Source organism: Eretmochelys imbricata, chromosome 8 (genome assembly GCF_965152235.1).
Source record: "Eretmochelys imbricata isolate rEreImb1 chromosome 8, rEreImb1.hap1, whole genome shotgun sequence".
NCBI classification, from domain to species: domain Eukaryota; kingdom Metazoa; phylum Chordata; order Testudines; family Cheloniidae; genus Eretmochelys; species Eretmochelys imbricata.
Window position 1 is genome coordinate 96,026,379 of NC_135579.1, and position 24,865 is coordinate 96,051,243.

General features: G+C 40.1%; 2 protein-coding genes across 6 annotated transcripts in view; one reads left to right on the forward strand and one right to left on the reverse strand.

The window, feature by feature from the left end:
• Window positions 1-8,699, reverse strand: part of DIO1 (iodothyronine deiodinase 1) — a 14,821-nt gene extending 6,122 nt beyond the window's left edge. The window contains exons 1-2 of one of the 3 annotated variants that reach the window (XR_013346946.1): window positions 8,157-8,699; window positions 5,855-5,998 (exon numbers count right to left, since the gene is read on the reverse strand). Coding sequence is in view for 2 of the 3 variants with exons in the window: in XM_077825272.1 (XP_077681398.1) it covers window positions 5,855-5,998; window positions 8,157-8,487 (475 nt within the window). In the remaining variant the exon portion in view is untranslated. The remainder of the gene's footprint in view (window positions 1-5,854; window positions 5,999-8,156) is intronic. The other 2 variants (XM_077825272.1, XM_077825273.1) reach the window with 2 other exon arrangements.
• A 1,175-nt stretch (window positions 8,700-9,874) lies between these two features.
• On the forward strand, window positions 9,875-20,129 carry YIPF1 (Yip1 domain family member 1). 3 transcript variants are annotated; one of them, XM_077824273.1, is made up of 10 exons: window positions 9,875-9,998; window positions 10,926-11,156; window positions 14,437-14,600; window positions 15,146-15,226; window positions 15,382-15,469; window positions 15,601-15,717; window positions 16,619-16,785; window positions 17,489-17,671; window positions 18,729-18,823; window positions 19,852-20,129. In XM_077824273.1, the coding sequence occupies exons 2-9, from the start codon at window positions 11,126-11,128 to the stop codon at window positions 18,816-18,818; spliced, it is 921 nt and encodes a 306-aa protein (XP_077680399.1). In that variant the 5' UTR covers window positions 9,875-9,998; window positions 10,926-11,125; the 3' UTR covers window positions 18,819-18,823; window positions 19,852-20,129. The 3 variants fall into 3 exon arrangements, with proteins under 3 accessions (XP_077680399.1, XP_077680398.1, XP_077680397.1); XM_077824272.1 differs by lacking the exons at window positions 9,875-9,998; window positions 10,926-11,156 and adding exons at window positions 11,232-13,033; window positions 13,761-14,152 and having other exon boundaries at window positions 17,489-17,626; XM_077824271.1 differs by lacking the exons at window positions 9,875-9,998; window positions 10,926-11,156 and adding exons at window positions 12,187-13,033; window positions 13,761-14,152.
• The last annotated feature ends 4,736 nt before the right edge of the window (window positions 20,130-24,865 follow it).

Below are 24,865 nucleotides of genomic sequence, written 5' to 3' on the forward strand. Positions count from 1 at the left end.
CACCAACATTCCACACAAAGATGGACTACAAGCCGCCAGGAACAGTATCCCCCATAATGTTACAGCAAACCTCGTGGCTGAACTTTGTGGCTTTGTCCTCACCCATAACTATTTCACATTTGGGGACAATGTATACCTTCAAATCAGTGGCACTGCTATGGGTACCCGCATGGCCCCACAGTATGCCAACATTTTTATGGCTGACATAGAACAACACTTCCTCAGCTCTCGTCCCCTAACGCCCCTACTCTACTTGCAGTACATTGATGACATCTTCATCATCTGGACCCATGGAAAAGAAGCCCTTGAGGAATTCCACCATCATTTCAACAATCTCCATCCCACCCTCAACCTCAGCCTGGTCCAGTCCACACAAGAGATCCACTTCCTGGACATTACGGTGCTAATAACCACCACCCTATACCGGAAACTTACTGACCGCTATACTTACCTACATGCCTCCAACTTTCATCCAGACCACACCACACGATCTATTGTCTACAGCCAAGCTCTACGATACAACCGCATTTGCTCTAACCCCTCCGACAGAGACAAACACCTACAAGAGCTCTATCAAGCATTCTTACAACGGCAATACCCACTTGCTGAAATGAAGAAACAGATTGACAGAGCCAGAAAAGTATCCAGAAGTTACCTACTACAGGACAGGACCAACAAAGAAAATAACAGAACGCCACTAGCCATCACTTTCAGCCCCCAACTAAAACCTCTCCAACACATCATCAAGGATCTACAACCTATCCTGAAGGATGACTCATCACTCTCACAGATCTTGGGAGACAGGCCAGTCCTTGCTTACAGACAGTCCCCAAACCTGAAGCAAATACTCCCCAGCAACGACTCCCCAGTAACCACACACCACACAACAAAAACACCAACCCAGGAACCTATCCTTGCAACAAAGCCCGTTGCCAACTCTGTCCACATATCTATTCAGGGGACACCATCATAGGGCCTAATCACACCAGCTACACTGTCAGAGGCTCATTCACCTGCACATCTACCAATGTGATATATGGCATCATGTGCCAGCAATGCCCCTCTGCCATGTATGTTGGCCAAACGGGACAGTCTCTACATAAAAGAATAAATGAACACAAATCAGATGTCAAGAATTATAACATTCAAAAACCAGTTGGAGAACACTTCAATCTCTTTAGTCACTCGATTACAGACCTAAAAGTTGCAATTCTTGAACAAAAAAAACTTCAAAAACAGACTCCAAGGAGAGACTGCTGAATTGGAATTAATTTGCAAACTGGATACAATTAACTTAGGCTTGAATAGAGACTGGGAGTGGATGTGTCATTACACAAGGTAAAACTATTTCCCCATGTTTATTTCCCCCCGACTCCCCCACCACTGTTCCTCACACGTTCTTGTCAACTGCTGGAAATGGCTCACCTTGATTATCACTAAAAAAGATTCTCCCCTTCCCCCGCTCTCCTGCTGGTAACAGCTCACCTTACCTGATCACTCTTGTTACAGTATGTATGGTAACACTCATTGTTTCATGTTCTCTGTGTATATAAAATCTCCCCACTGTATTTTCCACTGCATGCATCCAATGAAGTGAGCTGTAGCTCACGAAAGCTTATGCTCAGATAAATTTGTTAATCTCTAAGGGCCACAAGTACTCCTTTTCTTTTTGGTGTTTATATAGTTTCCAACTGATAGCCATCAGTACACAGGAGTTCTAACAATTCCACTGACTGGCTGCTACTCACTGCTGTTTCTGGTCCTCTAGTAACAGATTTCAGATCTCTGGAAGTGGAGTATGTTACTTAGAAATATTAAACTGATTTTGAAAATTAAGTTAGTCTGTCTTTCTCATTAATATACAAACAATTGCTAACCCACACACATCATTTTATTCCTTCAAATTGGTATGGTGTAAATACTATTTAAATATTTCAAATGTAAAATGGGTAACATAAGCAAGCTTTTTTAAAAACTAGAGAATAAGTCATTTTCAGCTGTTCCACAACTATTTAATAAGACATAGGAAGGTGGCACATTGTTAGAATGTTGGTAGAGTGGAGAGATTGTGTTCTGCAAGGCCTTCTCTAGCCTGGATAAATGGTATGGTTTTAGCTAAAACTGTAGCGTGGACAAAGCAGTACATATTTTTAATTAATATGTGCTAAACTGCTTAAATTAAAGCCTAAAGTCTTCCCTTTCACACATGTTAAAAGCAGTATGCCTTGTCTATGACGGACTTCTAAAAACTAACGTGTTGACTTCCTAGTCTAGACAAGGCCCCAAATGTTTTTTTTTAACAGTAATGGGAGATGTCAACGATTTTTCTGTTGACTGGGTATATGTCACCTCAGGACAGGATCCAGAGGTAAAATGTCTAGACATCATAAATGACTGCTTCTTGGAACAGTGTGTTATGGAACCAATAAGAGGAGAGGCCATTCTTGCTTTAGTTCTGAGTGGAGCACAGGATCTGGTCCAAGAAGTGAATACAGCTGAACTGCTTAGTAATAATGACCATAATATAATTAAATTTAACATCCTCACAGGGGGGAAATTGCCAAAGAAACCCACGACAGTAGCATTTAACTTCAAAAAGGGGAACCACACAAAAATTAGGAAGCTAGTTAAATGGAAGTTAAAAGGAACAGTCTCAGGGGCTGAAATGCCTATAAATTGCATGGAAACTATTTAAAAACATCACAAGAGAGGCTCAAACTAAATATAGAGCACTCCCTCCCAAAAGAACAGAGGACCAAAAAAATGCCACTCTGGCTAAACAGCAGAGTAAAAGAGGTGGTTAGAGACAAAAAGGCATCCTTTAAAATTTAGAAATTAAATCCTACTGATTAAAATAGAAAAGACCATAAACTGGCAAGTCAAATGTAAAAGCATAATTAGGCAGGCCAAGAAAGAATTTGAAGAGCAACTAGCTAAAGACACAATAAAGTAAACAGCAGTAAGGCACCAGGACCAGATGGTAATCACCCAAGAGTTCTGAAAGAACTCAAATATGAAATTGCAGAACCACTAACTGTGGTCTGTACCATATAGCTTAAATCAGCATCTGTACCAGATGACTTGAGGGTAGCTAATGTGATGCTGATTATTAAAAAAGCTCCAGTGGTGATCCTGGCAATTACAGGCCATTAAGCCTAACTTCAGTACCAAGCAAATTGATTTAAACAATAGCAAAGAACAGAATTATCACACAGATAAACACAATATGTTGGGAATGAGTCAACACATTTTTCGTAGAGGGTAATCATGCCTCACTAATCTATTAGAATTCTTTGAGGGTGTTAACTAGCATGTGGACAAGAGTGAGCCAGTGAATATAGTGTACCTGGACTTTCAGAAAGCCTTTGACAAGGTCGCACATCAACGGCTCTTAAGCAAAGTAAGCAGTCCTGGGATAAGAGAGAAGGTCCTCTCATGGATCAATAACTGGTTAAAAGCCAGGAAACAAAGGGTAGGAATAAATGGTCATTTTTCAGAATGTCAACGTAAAGAGCGGAGTCCCCCAAGTATCTGTACAGGGACCAGTGTTGTTCAACATATCCACAAATAATCTGGAAAAAGGGGTGAGCAGTGAGATAGAAAATTATTCAAGATAGGTAAATCCAAACCTGATTGCGAAGAGTTACAAAGGGATCTCACTAAACTGGATAGCTGGGCAACAAAATGGAAGATGAAATTCAATGTTGATAACTGCAAAATAATGCACATTCAAAAATGTAATTTCAACTACACATACATAATGATGGGATCTAAATTAGCTGTTCCCACTCAAGAAAGATCTTGGAGTCATTGTAGGTAGTTCTCTGAAAACAGCTGCTCAAGGTGCAGTGGCAGTCAAAAAAGCTAACAGAATGTTAGGACCATTAGTAAAGGGATAGATAATAAGACAGAAAATATCATAATGCCACTATATAAATCTGTGGTACACCCATACAGAATACTGTGGGCAGTTCTGGTCAAAAAAGATAAAATTGAAAAAGGTACAGAGAAGAGCAACAAAAATTATGAGTATGGAACAACTTCCATAAGAGGAGAGAGTAAAAATTCTGGGACTGCTCATCTTGGGAGAGACGACTAAGGGGGAATATGATAAGAAATCTATAGCATCATGAATGGTGTGGAGAAAGTGAATAAGGAAATGATTTACCTCTTCACATAGCACAAGAACTGGGGGTCATCTGATGAAATTAATATGCAGATGGTTTAAAACAAACACAAAGAAATACTTCACACAATGCAGTCAACCTGTGCAACTAGTTGCCATTGGATGTTGTGAAAGCCAAAACTAAAACTGAGTTAAAAAAAGCATTAGGTAAGTTTATGGATGATAGGTCCATCAATGGCTATTATCTCATGCTCCAGGTGTCTCTATATTTCCAACTGCCAGAAGCTGGGACTGGACAACGGGATGGCTCACTTGAGATTGCCCTGTTCTCTTCTTTCCCTTTGAAGCATCTGGCACTGGCCACTGTTGGAAGACAGTATACTGGGCTAGGTGGACTGCTGCTCTGATCCAGTATGGCCGTTCTGATGTGCTTATATGCAGTGATGAGCTGCCAGAACCTGAAGAACTGGTTCCTTCAGTCGCTCCTGGTCTTTGGTGGCATTGAAGGGCCCGACGCTGAAGTGCCGCCGAGGACCTGGAGTGACTGAAGGACCTGCTGCCGAAGTGCCACCGAAGGGCCACAGGGCTGCCGGGTGAGTAGAAATTCTCAGGGGAGCCTTCCCAGCTGAGAGCTCAGGCGGGACGGACAGGACAGTCCCACGGGCCGCAGTTTACCGAACCCCTTTAACAACCGGTTCTAAACCAGCTTCAAAATTTAACAACTGGTTCGCACGAACTGGTGCGAACCGGCTCCAGCTCACCACTGCTTATATGCAGACTAAGATCAGGGCCCAAATCTAGAAAAGACTTACATGTGCTCAACTTTACACATGGGTATCTTCATATTATTTTCAACTGAACAACTTATGTGTAAAGTTTAAACATGTGCACAAGTGATTGCAGGATTAGGGCCCAAAACTGGTTCTTCACATTGACACTGTTACTTTGAATTTCAGTAGATTTTTTCCATCCTGTTTGCAGTTTCATTCTTCTCTCAAATATACTTTATTATTGAGTCATAGAGTTTAAGGCCAGAAGGAAGGACCAGATCATCTACTCTGACCTCCTGTATATAAGTGGCCACCAACACCACCCAGCACCCGGACACTAAACCCAACAACTGAAATAAGACGAAAAATTTAGAGCCCAGAGGTGACTAAATTATGTGCCACAGGCAGAGAATAGGAGACATGCAAGTGCACCAGTGCCTCAAACCCCTGCAGTGGCTGGGAAATGATTAAGTGATAGATACCTAGATAATCCTGGCAAGTGAGCCACACCCACATGTTGCAGAGAAGGCAACCCCTTCCCCCAAGGTCACCGCCAGTCTGACCTGGTGGAAAATTCCTTCCTGACCCCACATAGTGATCATTTAGACCCTGAGCTTGTGAGTAAGAGTTAGCCAGCTAAACCCTGAGAGAGAGAGAGAGACTGGTCGGTGCCCTGGCCATCCTCATCTAATGTTTCATCTCCAGCTTTGACCATCTCTGATGCTTTAGAGGCAGGAGATTTAAAAAAAACACAGACTATACTGGGGGAAACATATTCCTTCCTGACCCCTGTGGGTGGCCGACTGAAACCCTGAAGCATGAACTTTTAGGAATATAAAACATAAACCAGAAGTAAGCTCCAGAGCGGTTGAGCCCTTCCCCCTACCATGATTCGGACAGAAGGATCCATATCTTATGCTTCATCATACATTTAAATGTTTTGCTTTCTATACTGTACCTGTTGCATGAGCTTCTTCAATATAGATTATAAGGAAATCTGCTATGCAGTTAAAATCTTCAACAAGCTTGTTGAACTCGCTGAATTTGAAAAGAAATGAAGGTCAGGTGCAGCTTCCAAAATTCAGGACTAAAGGCCTGTTGTCTGTAACAGACATGAAACGATTTTTAAGTATCATGTTAATTGGGTGATGCGAGAAAGGACAGCGTTAGGGTTAAGGCCTGGGCTCAAATCTGGGCTCCATTCTTAGCCTTTGACACACCTCCTGTATTATCTTGGGCAAAGTCACTGATCACCTGATTTTTCAAAGGTGCTGAGCTCTTCTGAAAATCAGGCCGTTAGCTTCTCTGTACCTCAGTATCAGTATATAAAATAGGCATAGCAATGCTTTCCTTCTCCTACCCCGGCCCTATCTGGTTTATTCAGACCCCAATCCTACAATAAGTTTTATGAAGGCAGACTCCTATACCCACACAAAGTCTCGATGGAGTCAATGGGGCTCCATACAGGTGCAGGCATCTGCCTAAATGGAGTTCATTGCAGGATCCAAGCCTTAAACTGTAAGCATTTTGGGGTGGCGGAACTCTGTTTTACTAAATGTATGTACAGCAACTAGAACAATGGGCTCTCAATCTCAGCTGAGGTCTCTAAATGCTACTGTACAGCAAATTAGTATGAAGGTACTTTAAAATATATTCTGCATGTTCCTTAACGAATAAACCCCATGAAGGTCCAAATTTTCAAACCTGAAGGCCTAAATTTAGGTTCTCAAATACATTTGTAGGCACCTAATTACAACTGTCTTGATTTTTCAGAAATGTTGTGATCTCACAGCTCCAGCTGATGTCAGGGGAAGGTAGAGATTCTGAAAATCAGTTCCTTTTTCTTTAAATGTCTACATTTTGTTATAGGTGCATAGTTATAGACATCCAGATGGGAAAACTTTAACCATATTTTTGATAATGTATCCCAGGCTTTCATGCTTTTAATGTGATTCAGCAATTTTCTTGTCCAGGCAGAACTCTAATTATTTGTTGTTATTATTTATTAAATAACTTCTGTACAAGCCACAGAAGTAAATGTTTCCTGCCCCAGATTGCTTAGTGCTTAAGGGCCAGATCCCGCAAACACTTATGCATGGACCTAACAAAAAGCTTCTGCACAAATATTTACAAGAACACTTTCTTGTGTTTGCAGGACCTTGATTTAAGAGTGGTTTCAGAGTAGCAGCCATGTTAGTCTGTATTCACAAAAAGAAAAGGAGTACTTGTGGCACCTTAGAGACTAGCAAATTTATTTGAGCATAAGCTTTTGTGAGCTACAGCTCACTTCATCGATGCATCTGATGAAGTGAGCTGTAACTCACGAAAGCTTATGCTCAAATAAATGTTAGTCTCTAAGGTGCCACAAGTACTCCTTTTGATTTAAGAGTGCTTCCAAGGACTTAAAAACATCTATTTTAGTCCAGAGTCATATAATGTAATCTGAAAGTGTGCACGATCTCCTTATTGGCTGTGCTTAATTTCAAAATCTGATGGTATCCTTTTATCCCACTCTGAAAAGGTCTAATCTTGGACCCACTTCCTAATACATTGCTCATATACCTTTCTGATTTTCAAACCATGCTATATCAATTTTGAAATTGTGTTTTTTGGGGGTTTTAAGCCCTGGTTAATATACTGGATACTAGAGCATGCAGGTTAATGATTAAGAATGTGTGCTACAAAGATCAAAAGTGGAGGACAAAGTACAAACCAAATTTTTCTCTCTCAGCATTATTTTGTAACAAACATCATCCATTTTCTGGACTTTAATCTGATTAATGATGGTGGTGTACAGGCTTTCTCCACTTGTGCATAACAGTATACAAAATATATTAAGTACATGGTTCTGGTTATATTTGCCTCTTCTTTCACCAGGACAAGTTATTGTATTGGTTTTCAGTAAATGCTTCCCCACAACATCCATGACAGTAGGCCACAAATTTAATAGCTGTATGCATTAGAAAACTGTAACAGTGCAGTAGCAAAGACAAACAAAGATTTTCTCTAAAACCACCAGAATGTGTACATGGTTGAGAAACTCCAGTGTTAGAATGTGATATATTCTTTTCTACTTAACAAATCCCTCTGAAGATAGTTACTTTTAATCTAAACTGCCTTGCAGATTCTGTAATTGAACCCTCTAACCATCACTTAGTCTCCCAATCGCCAGACATGTCTCAAACAGTTAGAATATAATGGTCTATTTAATTTACCATCCTAACCATGAGGACTCAACTTATTTGGATGATTGTACTGACCTTGCATGAAGTCCAGGATGTGATGCATTTCATCCCTGAAGTCTGCCACGGGGGTGTTGGGAGCATTATATCCTTCAAATGCTTCATCTTCCAGCTTTTTCCACTTCACTTTCAAAACAAAGAGTAAATATTTCAAGCTGAAGAAAGTCGGACCCCAATTCTCATAGCTGAACTTTGGATTGATGCCTATGCTGCTCTTTTGCCCCTGTTTTAGAATATATCTTTTCATCATTTCCGGGAACAATATCATCAGCATTTTACCAACAGCAACACACAGAGATACATACAAAAGAATCAAGGTCTTCTGTATAATGACCCTGATTCTGAACATTTTGTCTGAGGCAGACAGCCTGCTTCCAAAGGGAAACCGTGTAAGCGAGCGGGAGCAAAGGTAATGGAGGAGGGGAAATGAGGCTGCCGCTAAGAGAATAGTGGCTGGAAAGTCGTCACGTGTCTGGCCATATTCTACCCTCTCACAGTCCCACACATGTCAGTGCACAGGGTGTGAATGAGAACAGAATATAGTCCACTACTACATTGTGTATCTTGAAAATAAATCAGGATGTTAATTGCAATAAAGAATGTTTTATTACTGTTAATTGCATTAATGCACATTTAAGGCTTATTCCCAAATGGATTCATGCATTACAAATGAGAGGACTGACTTACATACTGGATGCTTTTCTGGCAGAATAAAGGTTATAATAACTTGGGACCCAATCCTGAAAATAAGCACTTGCTTTTACTCACATAGGTAATCCCACCGAAGTCACTGGGACTACTTGTGCTTAACGTTAAGTACATGAATAAATTTCCAGGTTTGGGGCCAGCTGCCTTAGCTCTTATAAAACAGTTTTCATTTTCAAAGCACTGTACAAACATTAGCTCATTAATTAATAAAGGCTCTATATGTTCAGCAAACATTCTATGATTCCTGATATTGTCATTAAAGACTTAACCCTTTCTTCTACGAACCCTTTCAACATAATTCCTGAAAGAAAGATGTATTTATATATGTCAGTGTGGTGTAAAGAATTTATCAACATGAGGTATGCAGTTCACCCCAGTAGATCCTTGCATTCTGGAAACGCTACATAGATTTCCAAAAAAACCCTATTTTAAGCATGTTTTGAAGCTTACAAAAACATCAGGACTATTGCTTGAATCTCCCCTGCCCTGTTACTCCTTCCCTCCTGCCCCTACTCACCAAACAAATCAAATCAAATCCTGACTCTCTGACTTTACAAGTGAAGCGATCCCAGAAACATTCCCACCCCCCCCGCCTTTTTTTTTTTTTTTTTTTTAATCTGTAAAAATTCTTAAAGGAGTTGTACTGTGTGAGCTGTGAAGCAGCAACGGGCTGAGGATTTGTACGTGTATGTAAAGGTGCTGTTGGCATGAGCTGGGGGGGAGGGGGCGGTGACTTGCCCAGCTTGTGCTGGTCACAGCTGCCGAGCACGCCATCAGGTACTGCCCGCGCAGCTGGATGACGCAAGCAGCCAGGCTGCTCCCACTGATCCCCGCCCCATAGCCTGCACTACCTCTTTAAGAAGGAGAGCGCGCGGAGAGCTGAGCTCCTGATTGGCCGGCGTTACCAACGGGGCTCAGGCCTGTGTCGGAGGAGAGGCGGGGGAAAGGGAGTAGCTGAGCTCTTGATTGGCTGGCGCAGCCCAGGGGCTCCTGTCTCTGTCACAGGGCGGAGCGAGGGGAGCCGTCAGTTTCTCGCTTCCGGCAACACAGCTCCGTCGCGGTGGCCTTGGTTCCTTCCGCTTATCTTCTCAACGCCCGGCCGAGCTCTTGGAGGCCGCCGCCGCCGCCTCACGAGCCGCTCGGCTCCGCCAGGTGAGAGCCCTGGCCCGGACCGGCTTCTTGCGGGCCGCGGAGAGCCTCCCCCGGCTGGCGCGTGCAGGGCAGGCCCGGGCCGGGCCGGGCCGGGCCGGGGCGTGTGGGGGCGAAGGCCGGGTCCCGGGTCGGCGGGCTGGGCTGGGCTGGGGGTCCAGGTGCTCCTCCCTTTCCCCTGTGCCCGGGTCCTTCCTCGCCTCCCCCGGCGGGTGCATTTCGGGGGGGATGCTAGTAGGGGAGCTACCCCCGTCTTCTCCCTCCCCCCCCGCTCTTTGTCTCCCGCACGGAGGAGCCGCTCCCCGGAGATGTTCCGGGATCCTTGCCAGACTCACCCCCACCTGACATAGAGCGAACGGACAATACGTCCCCCGTGTGTGACGAGCCCAGGAGGGACTATGACCAGTCCCGAGCCTCCCGAGGGAGCTGCCTGTCTGTCCCTGCAGCGCTGGCTGCTGCTTGTGGCTTAGGGCCAGCCTGAAGATGCAGGGACCCTTGGGAAGGATGGAAACTGCCCCCTGAGTGTCCCCCTCCAACTGTTCAATAATTTCTATATTTCTTAGTTGAGCGTCTGCATACGTACTCCAGAAATGAATTGCACTCTATAACACTCCTATGAGGTAGCTGAAATATATGTGCCCACCCTGGAAATACACCTTTTCTGGGGTGAAACTGACTAACTGTGCACAGGAACATTGTACAACAGGTTAGGACAAGAAATGAAGAATATCACATTAATATTAACTACAGTAGGAGGAAAAGAAAGGAAACTGTAACTAGCCAAAGTGGTATTTGGACAGGATGTTAGGGGTAAACCCTTACTCTGTGGTATTGGATCTTCATTACCACAAACATCAGAACTAGTTTTAAATCTCCTTATATGCCTGAGTATAATGACATTGTAATATCTAAACTTCTATGTTTTTGCAGGAAATCTTAATACCCTACCTATACTATTCATGCTGAAGAGAGGGGGAAGCTACAAATACCTGTTTCATCAATGTAGTGAGAGAAAAACTGCATTTAAAAATATTTTCAGTCACTTATTTTTCATTTTAGATGTTTAACTTTTGATCTGCTATTCAGATATTTTAAAGCTCTGAATACTCATTCTAGAGCCTAGTGAATGAATGGCGACTGTGGATGATTTAAAGTTTCAAGGTAAATTGTCAAATTACACTTGGGCCAAAACTTTCATGTTAAGAAAAATGAACAAGTGACAGTAATTGATTCTTTTAAAGTGCTTGCAGCCTTTGCTTTGGTTCCCTGTGAATGTGAGTTTAAGTAACACAAGTTTACACAAATAATGTCTTTAACTGTTTCACTCTTGCAGAGCATCTTTTTAGATGAGCATCTCAAAGAACTTAGGCGATTAAATGTTATTTCTATCTTGACTGAAAACATTGGTTATACTCATGTAAATTCTGAGCTGAAGCTGAGCAGAACTGGCTCAGTGGGTGCAGAGATGAGAACGTTCTCACCTATACATAGGATCAGACCTTAAAATGGACATAGTGTCAAACTTATTTTTAAAGATAAAGTTATTTCTAAAGCAGATATCTTTGAGGGCTAAGGCTGTCTAATCATAAATTAGTTCTGCACAGGCAGCTGCCTGCACCAGTGCAGGGCCCCACTTGACTGGTTGTGGATATAAAGGTCTGTCCAGTGACTCTGACTGAAGGATGGGGAGCTAAGTCTGTGATATATAGTTAGCACACAGAAGGCAGACTAGTTGGAGAGAAGGCACAGCACTCCATTAACTGAACGAGCACCCAGCTTAACCTGAGCTAGTTGAGGCTTTAGGAAACCATTCACACTTGGCATGCCCACGCTAGTAACATGAACCCTAAGGCCTTGTCTACACTACAGAGTTTTGTGGACAAAAGTCAGTTTTCATCGACAAAACAGTGGAGGTTTATACACTACAGTGCTCCTTCCACCAACAAACTCTCTTGCTTTGCCAACAAAATAAAACCACCTCAGCAAGAGGTGTAGAAACAAAGTTGTCTTGACAAAGGCTATGTATACACCGCATATCTTACAATGGTGCGGCTCTGCCACTGCAGCTGCGCTGTTGTAAGGTGCGCTGTGTAGCCGCTTTTTATCTCTGGGAGAGCGCTCTCCCAGCGACAAAATAAAACCATCTGCACCGAGGGGTGATAGCTTTGTCGCCAGGAGCATGGCTCCCACTGACGAAGCGCTGTCCACACCAGTGCTTTTCATCGTTAAAACTTTTGTTGTTCGGGGGGACGTGTTTTTTCACACCCCTGAGCGACAAAAGTTTTAACAATAAAATTGTCAGTGTAGTCACTGCACTTGGTTATGTCACTGTAAATGGCCTCCAGAAGGTGTTCCACAGTGCCCATCCTGACTGCTCTGGTCAGCAGTTCAAACCCCACTGCCTTGTACCCAGATACACAAGTGTCTGCATCTCCCCCTTTAAAGGTCTGGGAATTTTTGAAATTCCACTTCCTGTTTGCTTGTCATGGAGAGCTCACATTGCATATTCGCAGCTGACCATGGTGGCTCCACGCAGCAAACACTTTCCCGCTTGGAGCACACTTGAGTTGTTGGATCTGCTGGCGCTGTGGGGAGAGGAGGCTGTGCAGTCCCAGCTCCACTCAAGCCATAGGAACTTTGTGGCATGTTGGATAAGGGCTACAAACGAGACACGCATCAGTGCCGTGCAAAGATAAAGGAGCTGAGGCAGATGTACCAAAAGGCAAGGGAATCAAACCGTTGCTCAGATGCTGCACTGAAGACCTGCTTCTATAGGGAGCTGGATGCCATCCTCGGCGGCGAACCCACCTGCATCACCAAGAGCCCCATGGACACTTCGGGGGGGCTGGAGACATCAGACTGGATTCAACCCTGAAAATGAAGTGGTGAACAAGGAGGTTGAGTTGGAGGATGAGATGTGAAAGGCGACGGGCTGTCCTGTACAGTGGCAGGCCAGGACCTCTTCTTGACCCAGGAGGGTTCGAGCCAGTCCCACCACTCCATCTCTTGCACACATGATGCAGGAGAGAGGAGCTCTGGTAAGTGATCTTTCTGAGTTGATGCTGCTCAGCTATATGAGGTATAGCTGTCCTTTGCTTTGTTGTATGCTAGAAGTGAGTTAAGGGATAGAAATATACACAACTAGCTGTGTCTGTGTGTGCTTCACATTCCCCTGTGCAGCTACGCAGTAGGGCGGATCCATGTGTTAATGCACACTAAGATTTCATGAGAATCCTCCAGCGAGATCTCTGGGAAACTTTCCTGGAGGTACTCACCAATCCTCTGCTGAAGGTTCCTTGGCAGAGCTGCTTTATTCCTTCCCCCATTGTAAGAAACTTTCCCACTCTAATTGTCAAACAGGCAACCAGCATAGGGACCAGGTCTGAAGCCGCATGCCTGCAGGAGATTTACCCTTGCGTTCTTGCTTGCTTTCAGGAGTGAGATATTGGTTTCAGTGACCCCCCCACTCCTGTAGAAAATGGTGGCAGAATTTACAATTTTGTCCCTAGTCATTTGCAGTGATCCCCTTAAAAAAACACCTAGATCCTTTGCCCTATCTTTAGTCCCCGCTTTCACCCTTGCCCCGGCTGAACTCACCATGTTTAGGGTGTTCCCTTAGCTATGTTCTTGCCAAGGGACAGTGAGAAACTGATTTGTATTTTAAAAGAGGTGTATTTTACTATCCTGATATGATGCTGTCATGATTCGATGCTGTGAGTGCACTAACAATCATGCTTCTGTGTATTGTTTCTTGCGCTTCTGTAGACGCCTTCAGGAGAACCCCTATGCACTGGCGGAGTGGGTGAGGAGGAGCAAGAAAGACCCTTTTTGAGAGGTGCTCCAATCCTTAGACACCGAAAAACAAGAACACAGGGCGTCGAGAGAGACTGTAAATGAAAATTATATAATACGCAGGACAGGAGGGAGAGCCAGGAGCAATTTTAATCGGCCAGAAGTGGATGATAAAAGTGATGGAGGAGCAAACGGAAATGTTGAAATGCCTAATTACTCTGCAGGGGCTGTTGAAAAATGGTGTGAAACGCAATCAGAAGCCCATGGAATGATGGGACAGAAAAAACTGCATCATGGGCTGTTGAGCCCATACCCATGTTGCACTGCAATCCACTCTGTCTTCCCACAACTCCTAGCTGCAGAAGGTAGCGAATAGCACAGTGGGATAGGTACCCACTGCTCTCTCTCGATCTCTCTGTCAGTCCCTAGAGCATCAACTAGGGATGTGCGCCACTGACAGAAGGAGCGTTGTGTGAACATACACAAGCAATGTAATTATAGTGGTTTTGGATTGTTGGTGTAACTTGCATCAACTAAACTTCAGTGTAGACAAGGCCTAAGGATTGATGATATATCAGTCTTAAAATGAAGCTTTTTTTTTTTTTTTTAACCTTGAAAATCACCTTTGTTGTAATGTGCTTATTTTCAGAATTTGATGATGCAGCTAACTTGCTGGCAGGAAACCCAGATGCCACCACAATAAGTATTGATGAGCCTAGTGAAAACCTCAAGAATCAGTATGGCCTTCTGCAAGACTCTAGGAGAGAGGAGGATGATGAGTTACTGGGGACTGATGACTCAGATAAAACTGAGGTAATAATAACACATTTATAATGCCCCCATCAACATGAAGTATCTAAATACCTTTTACAACAGTCAACACTTTTATCAGGAAGGAGCAGGGAACTTCTTTGGTGGTTCTGTCAGTTCTGATGGAAGTACATACTTTAATTCCCACTTACACCTATTATAAGGTGGCGACTGGAAGAAGCTCAGATGTAGTTGACTTCAAGAGACTTGGTGGTAATACAGCATAAGGGGTGGGGTTGAGGTTTTTAGACTTGAAAGGCTAGTTGAACAAGACACTTAATTATTAATGGCAGTTATATTACTTGTAAACCTCCTAACCAAAAAGTTTTGAGATTCCTACCTCCTATTTGCACATCTAGAATATGCAACCCCATAGAAAATATCTTCTGCTGTTAACAAATACCAGAGAAAGAAAGAGAGAGAATAATGGGAAGTAAGAGAATTATTTCTAACTATGGTGTAAGTAATATTACTGGGCATTAAATGACTTACTAAGTAAATTGGATGATTGTAATAATTTCTATTGAATTATCTTTCCTATTTACAAGTTACTTGCAGGACAGAAGAAAAGTGCCCCCTTCTGGACATTTGAATACTACCAGACTTTCTTTGATGTGGATACATATCAGGTTTGTAATTGTTCTTCATATTAGTTCTTACTTCACACAAAGGGAATTACAGCGTTTTAACAGTTTTAACTGTGGACTAATATTTATAGATGCTTTATAGTTATTTCATAGTGCATTTTCTCGTTTTCAGTAACATGATTGTATTTTTTTCCTAGGTCCTAGACAGAATAAAAGGCTCGGTTTTCCCAATACCAGGAAAAAACTTTGTAAGACTATATATACGCAGCAATCCAGATCTTTATGGTGTGTACCAATTGTAACATTAACCTTATTTAATAGCTACATTACTGAAATTCATTCTTTTGTTAAAATTAGTACAAGGGTGGGGTGCAGTAGAACTACCTTGTTGTTAAATTGATTTGTTTCCATTTAAGGTCCATTTTGGATATGTGCCACATTAGTCTTTGCCATTGCTATTAGTGGTAATCTTTCAAATTTCTTCATCCATCTGGGTAAACCTGCATATCGGTATGTGCCTGAGTTCAGAAAAGGTGTGTAAGTAGTTCTCATTCTTGTTTCCTTATCTCTTAGGGTTTTTTTGTTTGTTTTTTTTTGTTTTTTTTTTTTTAAACAAATCTGTATGTAGAAGTCAGAGCTTTGCTTTATCTTAACTTTTTGATAACGGTCTCTTTCCACTTCCAGAGAGATGCAAAAATAATTAAAGTTGTAGGTGTATAGACATCTCTTGATAGATAGTGTTCATGTAAGAAGTTAAATAGAATTTCAGCAGATCATACAGTAATAATCACTCAGTCCACTTAACAAAAGGCTTGAAGTTCCTACTTCATGATGGGATACAAAATCAGTAAAGAAAGCTTAATCATTATGAGTTGCTCTAATGAAGTTAGAGAGTGGGTAAGCAATTGCCTGTCCTTTGGCTCTCATTTATATTGTGAAAGAGAATGCAATACCTATAAAAGAACACTTGTTTTTAAATGCATGACATATTTAAAGGTATATTGTCAATTTAAAATAAATGAGTTAAAGGTAGCTTCAGATATTACACCTTCTGAGCTCTCCTCCCAGTTTTTGTGGTCCTTAATATTCTTTTTCTATTTTTTTAAGTGGGTTTTTCTTTCCATGGTTCCACACAAATGGCAAATTGAGTACCCACAGAAAATACTGAAACTGATGTCATTTTTATATAGTCAAAATAAAAACATTGAAAACAGAAAAAAAACCTTTCCCCTATAATCTTAAGCACTAATTTATAATAGTGGTAGACTTTTTAAAAAGAAAAAGAAGAACAAAAAAAAAAAGACATAAACGCAAAAATTGCCATTGTTCCTTAAAGTAATCTTCGTTGTTCCTAGTAGCACTTTAATTTGAAGCAAAAAATTCAATTAATGATGGTGTTTAGTGTTACTAAATCTCTTTAATGTCTCTTTACAGTGTCCATAGCTGCAACAGCTATCTATGCTTATGCTTGGCTGGTTCCTCTGGCTCTCTGGGGATTCCTTATGTGGAGAAATAGTAAAGTTATGAGCATCGTCTCCTACTCGTTTCTTGAGATAGTGTGTGTCTATGGCTATTCACTCTTTATTTATATTCCAACAGCTGTAAGTATGGCCTAAAGAGCATCATCCAATGTATTCTGAAACATCTCAAGAATTTTTATTAAATGTTGTCTGAATGGAAAGTTTACGTGGCTATGTTGGCTGGTATATGTTTTTACCTTCCAAATGAAAAGATTGGCTGGAAAGTACATGACATTCATATGTGTATCCTGTGAGACATGAGTACTCTAACTCCTTAAATTATGTAACAGGCTGCCTATTGTGTATTTATGCCATTTATCTCTGTTAGATGGAATACTAGACCGGCTTATCTGTGTAATGTGTTCCTTCAGTGGCTGCAGCCTACAGGACATAGAGTTGACAATCTAAAAAATGTCAACAGATTTTTACCACTTACACTAGAATTCTTCATTTTAGAGAATATCTCAGGGACTGGTAAATTCTTTCAAACCAGTGGAACTCTTATTGAAGTGCTCTCACTGTAATCTTTAGTTCTTATTTGTTACAGTTATCTCATTGGTTCCAGCTAGTAAACCTTGGTACTGATACAGCTAATGGAGAGTCTCCTCTTAGCTTGGGTGATAGAAGCCTTTATGTTTTGGTGCCAAATGAAGCGTGAATAGTACCTGCTAACAGTTCTGGTGAATGGATGTGATATATGGAGCTGTTATGCTATAAATAGTGACTTAAATAAATATATCCTGATATTTAATAAGGCCTTTTCTCTCTCTCTTCTTTTAAACAGATTTTGTGGATTATTCCACAAAAAGCTGTACGATGGATCTTGGTAATGTTTGCTCTGTGCCTTTCGGGGTCAGTTTTAGTAATGACATTTTGGCCTGCTGTTAGAGACGATAACCGAAGGATTGCACTGGCTACTATGGTGACTGTTGTACTTCTTCATGCCCTGCTTGCTATTGGTTGTTTGGTATGATAATGTTCTTTCTTAGCATCTAAGATATATATTATTTGCATTAAATCAATCTGTACAATAACCGCTTTATATTAAAATCAAGGGGGTTTGTGGAGCTTTTTGTTTTAGCAGATCTCTTGATAATTGCAAAGCATAAACATAAGGATGTTGTTCTAAAAAAAACTCAATACATGTGACAAGCATGAATATTCAAACATAGCACAAAATGTTTTGTAGATCTCTCTCCTAGAGTTTCTACATAAAAGTAGCAATGATGGTTACATTTTTAGCATAAATTGTTCCTCATATAGCAGTCTTAAGTATCCCTTGCATTTATGACAGCAACCTTTTAAAGCATTAATCTGTATCATATGCAATTAACATCTAATTCAGGTAAGTATAAAGGTTATTCTTTTAAAGATGATAAAATGTTCAGTGTATATAGTGTTTTCTATTTATGTGTAAGATAAAAACTTGCTATCTCTGTAAACTAACTAGCTCCAGCAGAATAACAGGAAAACCTAGTGCTAAGTGTAATGAAGAGAACATAAACTACTTCTAGTTTTGTTCCCCCTTTTGTACAAAGCTGAGGAGGCATCATCCAAACTTCAGGTTTGAAATAGCTAGATTCTTTGCACCACAGGTTCAAACCCAAGAAGGTCTATTAAACCCTTTAGCCTTCCAAAGTACATAAATTCAGTACAATGCAAATTACAACGTATGGAGGTCATAATCCTGGCTCCAATGAAGTCAATAGGAGTTTTGCCATTGACTTCAGAGGGGCCAGGATTTCACCGGCAATCTCCAGCGGAAGTTCAATGAGGCTTCTGTGTGGTGGGTATTTTTCTTTTCTTCTCCAACAGTAAAATTACAAGCAACCAAATAAACTGACATCAAGATCCTTCCACAGAAACCCTTTGAATTAACAATGTGTGACTTTTTGAAAAGAGCTAAAATTTGCCTAAATGCTAAAACTGTATCTGCGTAAAATATAACTTGTGAAAATGAACATGTCAAGGTGAAGTTGTGTCTTGTTTCTAACTCTCACTCCTACTCCCATCTAATAATGTAGGCATACTTTTTTGATGCTCCTGACCTGAATGTTCTTATACCTACTGCAGCTGCTCAAAATGGAACAATAGTAGCAACAAAGACTCAGTAAATAAGGTAAGAATCAAATCTAAATTTTCAGCTCTATAGTCACTTTTTTCAAAAATCTTACCAATATTAGGAAGACAAATGTCTGGGGCCATTTTTGCTGAACTTGTGTTACTGCACATAAGTTGGAAAGAGTCTGTGGGTCTTATTAGAAATGTTGTGCTGATCTGTACACATATACCATTCAGTATTCAATAATTTCCCCTTTTAATATATATTATGGCTATCAAAATAACTCTTCCTTAGATGCTTTACCTTTTCTTGATGTTTACCCTCAGTAAACAAATATTACCAAAAAAAAGTTCTACTTAATAAATATTTATTTCTGCTAAGAGTTTTAAGTTGGGGAAAAACTATGTACTTGCTGAAGGGCTAATAGAGGTTATTTAAAAGTAAATACATATTGTGCAAACCAAATTCTTCTAAAAAAAAATAAAAAAATAAAAATTAAGGGATAATAAATTGTACCTTTGTTTCATTATCATTCAAATCAGAAGATGGGGAATGTCTAACCTAACTTCTACATAATAGTTTTCAAAGCACCAGCTTCTGTATATAGGGAGATTGATGTTCTCTCTGAACATGTTTCTCTTGGTATCTGAGGCATATGGACTGAATTCCTTGTGTGGGATGGTGTGAATTCTTGCTTCCTGATAGCCAGGGATACTGCCGATGCCATAGGAGCTGGTCCACGGAAGGCTGAAGACCAAAGGGGGGTGGGGGTGTGTGTGTGAAAATTAGTAGAGCATTATTAGTACTTATTGATTAGCCACTTGTTCTTAGACTTCTTTTCAGTGTAACCAGTTAATCCTAGCAAAGATCAGGCGCAATCTAATTACCCTTACTTACCATGATTATCGATAATGAATAAACTGAAGATTTTACGTTCCTCCAAAAAGTAATTTATCCCAGTGGCTAATTGAATTCTGCAATGGTACGGCAGAACCCTTTTTAGACACAAATGCATGTACACTCTCTTTAATCTCTTATCTGTGGAGAATTTTCATATTGATTGGTCCTACTTCTCTGTTTTTCAGATTACAATGCCTGTATTCCCCATCTGTACAGTAATTTTATTTTAGATATTTTTTCACTGAAGAAAATGGAAATTGCAAAAAGTGAAAAAGAAGGAAGAGCCAGTACAGTTACATGACTCATGGACATCTAAATGCTCATCAGAACGCTACTAGAACCTAATACTGTTGATCTTATTCCTTGTACAGGGATTTTCTTTTTTCTTAATTTCTGCATACCTTGCACTCATTGCAGTGTATGTCTCAGAATAAAATGCTCCTGAGGGTGGTTTTGAATTTTAGTTCTTTCACAGGTGAGAGATGTTTGTTAATGAACTTTTTTCCAAAGAGCTTGTACAATTTCACTTCTGTCAGTCTATTGGAATTTTTCATATTTCAGATAATTTCATTTTACAAGACTAAATTACAAACCAGGATGGAGGAGAGAATTTTGCTGAGTTAGTTTTAAATCACACTTTTTAAAAATGTACTTTGTTTTAAAAGATCATTTTAAGGTTGCACATCAAGCGTTTACTGCCAGACTTAAGGTTTCCCATGCAACCTTTATTTGGCCCCCTTGTGTGTATGCATTGATAGTATGTGATTGTGTAATTAGTGACAATTTTCCACAGGACCTCTACCTCATTCAGTGAACTCGGCAAATGGTTACTTTCACTATTTATTTTTATCCTTCACATTGCATTATTTAATGCACACAATCCAAGCCCCACGTTGAATATAAAATTAATAATTTCATCATAGGGGTTTCTCTCACCATAGTGGGTATAGCTGTCTTTTGAGACTGAGGTGAAACTTCTGGTTTGAGGAGATATACCCATGATAAAAATAAGAATGTAGCTGCCGTGGCTCGAGGAGTTAGACACACCTGCAGGTGGCTATCATCTTGGAGGGGTAGCCACTCGTGCCACCGTGGCTGTATTTCTGTTCATAGTGTACTAGCTTGATGAGAGCTGGCATCGGTATGTCTCTCAAGATGGAAATCATACCTCCAGGTTGAAGTAGAGACATACCCACAGAATGCCTTATATGCCTCTCTGAGATTAAGTGGTAATATTGTCCCTATTTTACAGATGCAGAGTTGAGCCAGAGTATAAAGCCAGAATTGTCAAGTGTTCCCTATCTTCAGGTTCCCAATTTAAAACACCTAAGCTCTAATTTTTTCCTGAATACTTATTTTTGTAGCAGTTCATGTGTTCAAAACACATTTCTTGACTTCAGTTGCAATTATGAGCATTCAGCACTTCAGTAAATTTGGAACCAGGTAACTCCAGGTTAGGCACTCAGATTTTTGAAGGTTTACAGCTTGGCCAAGTTTGGGAACTTTCACAACGACTGCAAAAAGCACATTTCTGGCATCAGCATGACCTCCCTTCCAAATTTCAAGTACCTGCTCTAAGGCATTAAAGTGTTTTAAACTTAAAGGGGAGGGGGCGCCCATACTCAACGTGAGAAACTTGAGTCTAAACAGTTTGGTAAGTTATAAGCTAGAGCTAGCTCAAATTTGTTCAGCAAATAGTGAATGTGCCAAAACACGTAGTTTCTAGGCAATCCAATTTATTTGTGAATTCAGCAATTATTTCTGACTGAATTTAAAAAAGAGGGGGAGGATGGAGAGACTTTTAAAAAGTTGAGTAGAAGTGACATTTCTTTCCAAAATGTCAATTCAAGTCAATCTGAATGAAATTTTCAGTTGTTGGTGAGGAAAAAAATGAAAACTCAGATTGAAACTTTTTGTTTTTCAGTTCAGCTACCACACTGAAAAATCCATTATTCACTCAACTCTATTATAAACAACTACCAATGCCCGTAAATGGGTAATGGCAGGCAGCCTTGCCTATAGGTGATGCTACCAGCTTCACCTATAACAAACTCCAGAGGTTATTTAAAATTAGGGCTGTCAATCACAATTAACTCACACTATTTAACTCAAAAAATTAATTGTGATTAAAAAAAATTAATCGCACTTAGTAGAATACCCTTTATTTAAATATGTTTGGATGTTTTTCTACATTTTCAAATATATTGATATCTATTACAACACAGAATACGTGTACAGTACTCACTTTATATTTTTATTACAAATATTTGCACTGTAAAAATGATAAACAAAAGAAATACTATTTTTCAGCTCACCTCATACAAGTACTGTAGTGCAATCTATTGTGAAAGTGTAACTTACAAATGTAGATTTTGTGTTTTTTGTTGCATAACTGGACTCAAAATCAAAACAATGTAAAACTTTAGAGCCTGCAAGTCCACTCAGTCCTACTTCTTGTTCAGCCAATCACTAAGACAAAACAAGTTTATTTACATTTATGGGAGATACTACTGCCTGCTTCTTATTTACAGTGTCACCTGAAAGTGAGAATAGGCATTCGCATTGCACTTTTGTAGCTGGTGTTGCAAGGTATTTACGTGCCAGATATGCTAAACATTCAGCCACTGTTCCAGAGGACATGCTTCTATGCTGAAGATGCTCGTTTTTTAAAAAAAAAAAAAAAATGTGTTAATTAAATTTGTGACTGAACTCCTTGGGAGAGAATTGTATGTCTCCTATTCTGTTTTACCCGCATTCTGCCATATATTTCATGTTATAGCAGTCTCAGATGATGACCTAGCACATGTGAAAGTGTTCTTAAAACAAACAGCAGATTTGACAAAAGGCAAAGGACGTACCAATGTGACATTTCTAAAAATAGTTACAGCACTCCACTTAAGGTTTAAGAATCTGAAGTGCTGTCCCAGATCTGAGAGGGAAGAGGTGTGGAACATGCTTTCAGAAGTCTTTAAAAGAGCAATACTCTGCTGGGGAAATTACAGAACCCAAACCACCAAAAAATAAAATCAACCTTCTGCTGGTGGCATCTGCCTCAGATGATGAAAATGAACATGTGTTGGTCCACTCTGCTTTGGATCGTTATCAAGCAGAACCTGTCATCAGCTTGGACGCATGTCCTCTGGAATGGTGGTTGAAGCATGAAGGGACACATGAATCTTTAGCACATCTGGCACATAAATCTCTTGCGATGCTGGCTACAACAGTGCCATGCGAGTGCCTGTTCTCACTTTCAGGTGACATTGTAAACAAGAAGCGGGCAGTATTATCTCTTGCAAATTGTAACCAAACTTGTTTGTCTGAGTGATTGGCTGAAGATGGACTGAGTAGACATGTAGGCTCTAAAGTTTTACATTGTTTTATTTTTGAATGCAGTTAATTTTTTTACATCATTCTACATTTGTAAGTTCAACTTTCATGATAAAAAGATTGCACTACAGTACTTGTATTAGGTGAATTGAAAAATACTATTTTTTTTACAGTGCAAATATTTGTAATAAAAAAATAAAGTGAGCACTGTACACTTTGTATTCTGTATTATAACTGAAATCAATGTATTTGAAAATGTAGAAAACATTCTAAATATATATAAATAAATAGTATTCTATTATCAACAGCGCGATTAATCATGATTAGTTTTTTTTAATCGGTAGACAGCCGAATTTGAAATCTAATAATCCCATGTGTGTGGTAGCTTTATTATGTTTTGTCAACAACAGTATGGGTTAACCGACTAAGGACCAATTAAGGAGTTAAGAACCTCTGTTCTAACATCACCTCCTGTCAGTGTGGCCTTTGACAAAGGAAGATTTCTTATTCCTATATATACATTACAAGGATTTCTGTGTCTCAGTCTTTGTTTGGTTTTCCCCATTTCTGAAATGAGGCAGGTGTTCTGAGGAAGAATTAATATTAAAGTTGGTAAAGTGCTAAGTATTGCTCTAGATAAATTGTACCACTCCTTGTGTAATTCACATACTGCAATGTAAACACTTCCTCTTCTAATCAGTAAATAGATACCCCTACAGCCTTAATTTAAATACTGTTGGATTTAAATTTGCAGTATTTTAAGTATAAGATACTGCTAGAATGATAGTCGCTTTCCTCATTGCATACATGCACTGGAATTAGCCATTAACTACAGAGGAAAAAATGGGCTCTCATAAAGTCATTCAAAACTAATAGGTGCAGAATTGTTCAGATTTTTCTCTTTAAATTAAAAAAAAACCACGCCTTACCCATAATCTGTGATTAGATGTACGATGGGCCATATGGGGCCCTGGCTTTCAGTGTTCCTTTTCCTTTACAGTGTTGTTCGATGCACACTTGAACAGAAAGATGCTCTGCTTACGTATTAGACCACAAAAATGCAAGTTGATGGGTGTTAGAAAAAGCAACAGGTGTGTAATGTACATTAAATGTTAATATAAGGCATCAGTTCACAACAGATAAATCTTGTTGGAAGAAGCCCCCCTACTCTGTCTTCCTAGAAACAAAATACTGATTGCAAGTGTTGTGGTGTCCTCCATTTCCTTTACTAGTTTTGATTTTTAACAAGGTACAGGGAAAAAAATTGTTTCCAGGTAATTGTCTCTGCTTATTCTAAGAAAAGTATGTGCGCATGGGGAATTGGCTCCTAAATTCTGGGATCTGCTACGGTTCCTTAGAATAACTCTACTGATTTCACTGAAGTTGCTTTAGATTTATGCTAGTCTGAGAAAAAAATCTGTCCCAAATGGTTTGTTCTGGATGTTTGATGAATACATCATTTATGCAACAAGATGTTTGTTCATATTATCAAGTTTAATGTCCAGCTGAAACTCCTAAGAGTCAAAACCACCTTGCCTAACAAGAGGTATTATGTTGGAGCTTAAATAACAATGTTAAATATAGTTGGCATGTTGAAGCCACTGTCCTACTGTTGTTTGTGACAATTATGGGATGAGATCTCATTATGGGCGATCACAAGTCAGTTTCTGTGCTGTGTGAACTTGAGATTTCATTTTTACTGAAGTGTTAGTGTTGTATATGTGCGGGTTTTTTTAAACAGCCGGCCCCTGTGGTTCCTCTTTCAGCTTCCCTCTGTCTTCACAAGTTTTGTGTTTTTTTTTAAAACCACAGCAGTGCAGTGCCTTCAAACGGCTCTGGTTGCTTAGGGTCATCCCATTACTCTTCTCACAA

Bases quoted from the DNA above. Each gene is read 5' to 3' on its own strand.
- YIPF1 (XM_077824271.1), top strand. From the start codon at position 13,993: ATGCCTAATTACTCTGCAGGGGCTGTTGAAAAATGGTGTGAAACGCAA. The intron at 14,601-15,145 runs GTAATAATAACA...CCTATTTACAAG, and splicing joins ATGACTCAGATAAAACTGAG to TTACTTGCAGGACAGAAGAA. The intron at 17,672-18,728 runs GTATGATAATGT...CTAATAATGTAG, and splicing joins TGCTTGCTATTGGTTGTTTG to GCATACTTTTTTGATGCTCC.